Source organism: Galeopterus variegatus, unplaced genomic scaffold (assembly GCF_000696425.1).
Source record: "Galeopterus variegatus unplaced genomic scaffold, G_variegatus-3.0.2 Scaffold12363, whole genome shotgun sequence".
Taxonomy (NCBI): Eukaryota; Metazoa; Chordata; class Mammalia; order Dermoptera; family Cynocephalidae; genus Galeopterus; species Galeopterus variegatus.
In genome coordinates this window covers 35,837-37,322 of record NW_007738474.1, presented here as the reverse complement: position 1 = coordinate 37,322, position 1,486 = coordinate 35,837, and the positions used below count along the sequence as shown (strand labels likewise).

The 1,486-nt window shown below is 36.7% G+C and overlaps 1 protein-coding gene across 2 annotated transcripts in view; it reads left to right on the top strand.

Moving 5' to 3' along the window:
- LOC103581106 (protein spire homolog 1-like) overlaps positions 1-1,486 on the top strand; it is a 38,717-nt gene that overhangs the window by 3,766 nt on the left and 33,465 nt on the right. For both annotated transcript variants that reach the window (XM_008563014.1, XM_008563015.1), the window contains exon 2: positions 977-1,141. In XM_008563014.1, coding sequence (XP_008561236.1) covers positions 977-1,141 — 165 coding nt within the window. The remainder of the gene's footprint in view (positions 1-976; positions 1,142-1,486) is intronic.

Here is a 1,486-nt window from a genome sequence, read left to right as displayed (position 1 = left end):
TGTTTTACTTTTCAGTGAAGTAGAGACTGTAATATGTTAGGTGATAGGCGGGGGAACAAAAAGTTTAAAGTATAATAATATACATATTTAATACGGTTTATATTATTTTATATTATTACTTTCATATAAATCTAATTTTATTCTCAACTGTTTAAGGTAGACAAGGCAACTTATTTGTGGATAAGAAAACTGTGATTAAGTAATGTGTTCAGAGATAGTAACATTAAAAGTGTCATTTCTGAGCATTTTCTATGTACAGAATACTGTACATCAGCTCTGATCTTCTCAGCAAGTTATGAAGTACCATTTTCTTTCATTGTTGTAGAAACTAAGGCTCAGAAAGTTGCAGTGACTTGCTGGATATCAAATAGCTAGTAGGTGGTTCTGTCAGTCAGCTATGGCCACAGTAATGCTGTGTAACTAACCACTACAAAATTACAGCAGCATAAAGCAAAAACACTTAAGGAGCTTACGGATAAGCTCGACTCTACAGGTGTCGATTTATCCTTATCCTGGCAACACGAGCCAATCCAGGCTTGATATTCTCATGGCAGTTATAGAAACGTGCTTTTGCAGCCTTTGGTCTCATCACACCCACCACTGTTCTGGTGGCCAAGCTAAGTATATAGCCAAACCTAAGGCTGGGGTGTGGCAAATATATTCCTCCTTAGTGAGCAAAGTCACATAATAGGGTGTAAACACAGGGAGGTATGAAGAACTGGGGCCCTTGATAGAGCCTGCCACAGTGGTGGAGCTAGGATTTAAAACCAGGTACCTCAGCAGTTAGAGCCTGTGGATTCTTGGCTGGCTTTCTACCCATCTTCTACTATTCTAACATCTAATTTTTAAAATACCTTGCTTGGTTTATTCAGTGTTTTGTAATCTAAGCTCTTCATTTCTTCTGTATGGTTGTAGCTATATTAAAGGAAACTAGTACATTTATTCATCGATGGCTCTCCACCCTTGGTTCATTCAGGCACGATTCTGGGTACAGGTGATGAGGGATTTGCGGAATGGGGTAAAACTTAAGAAGGTCCAAGAGAGGCAGTACAACCCTTTGCCCATTGAATATCAGCTCACTCCTTATGAAATGCTAATGGATGACATTCGGTGCAAGAGATACACTTTGCGAAAAGTGATGGTAAGTAACAAAGAAAACTATTAATGGACTCAAATGATTATTCTTCTATAACCATATATGTTGTAAATTGTCTTATGTTATATTTTTAAAATTATTTCTTCTAATAATAGTACACTTGGTCATCATAGAAAATTTGGAAAATACATTAAGCTCAAAGAAGGAAAATTACAAACATGTAATTTCACAAGTCAGAGAAAAACTTTGGTAACGTGTTGGTGTATAGCCTTCAGTCTTTTCCCTATGCGTTTCATTTGGACAAAATGTATTAGTGTTGAATACTTTGTTGTTGTTTTTTTTTAAAAGATGACCGGTAAGGGGATCTTAACCCTTGACTTGGTGTTGTCA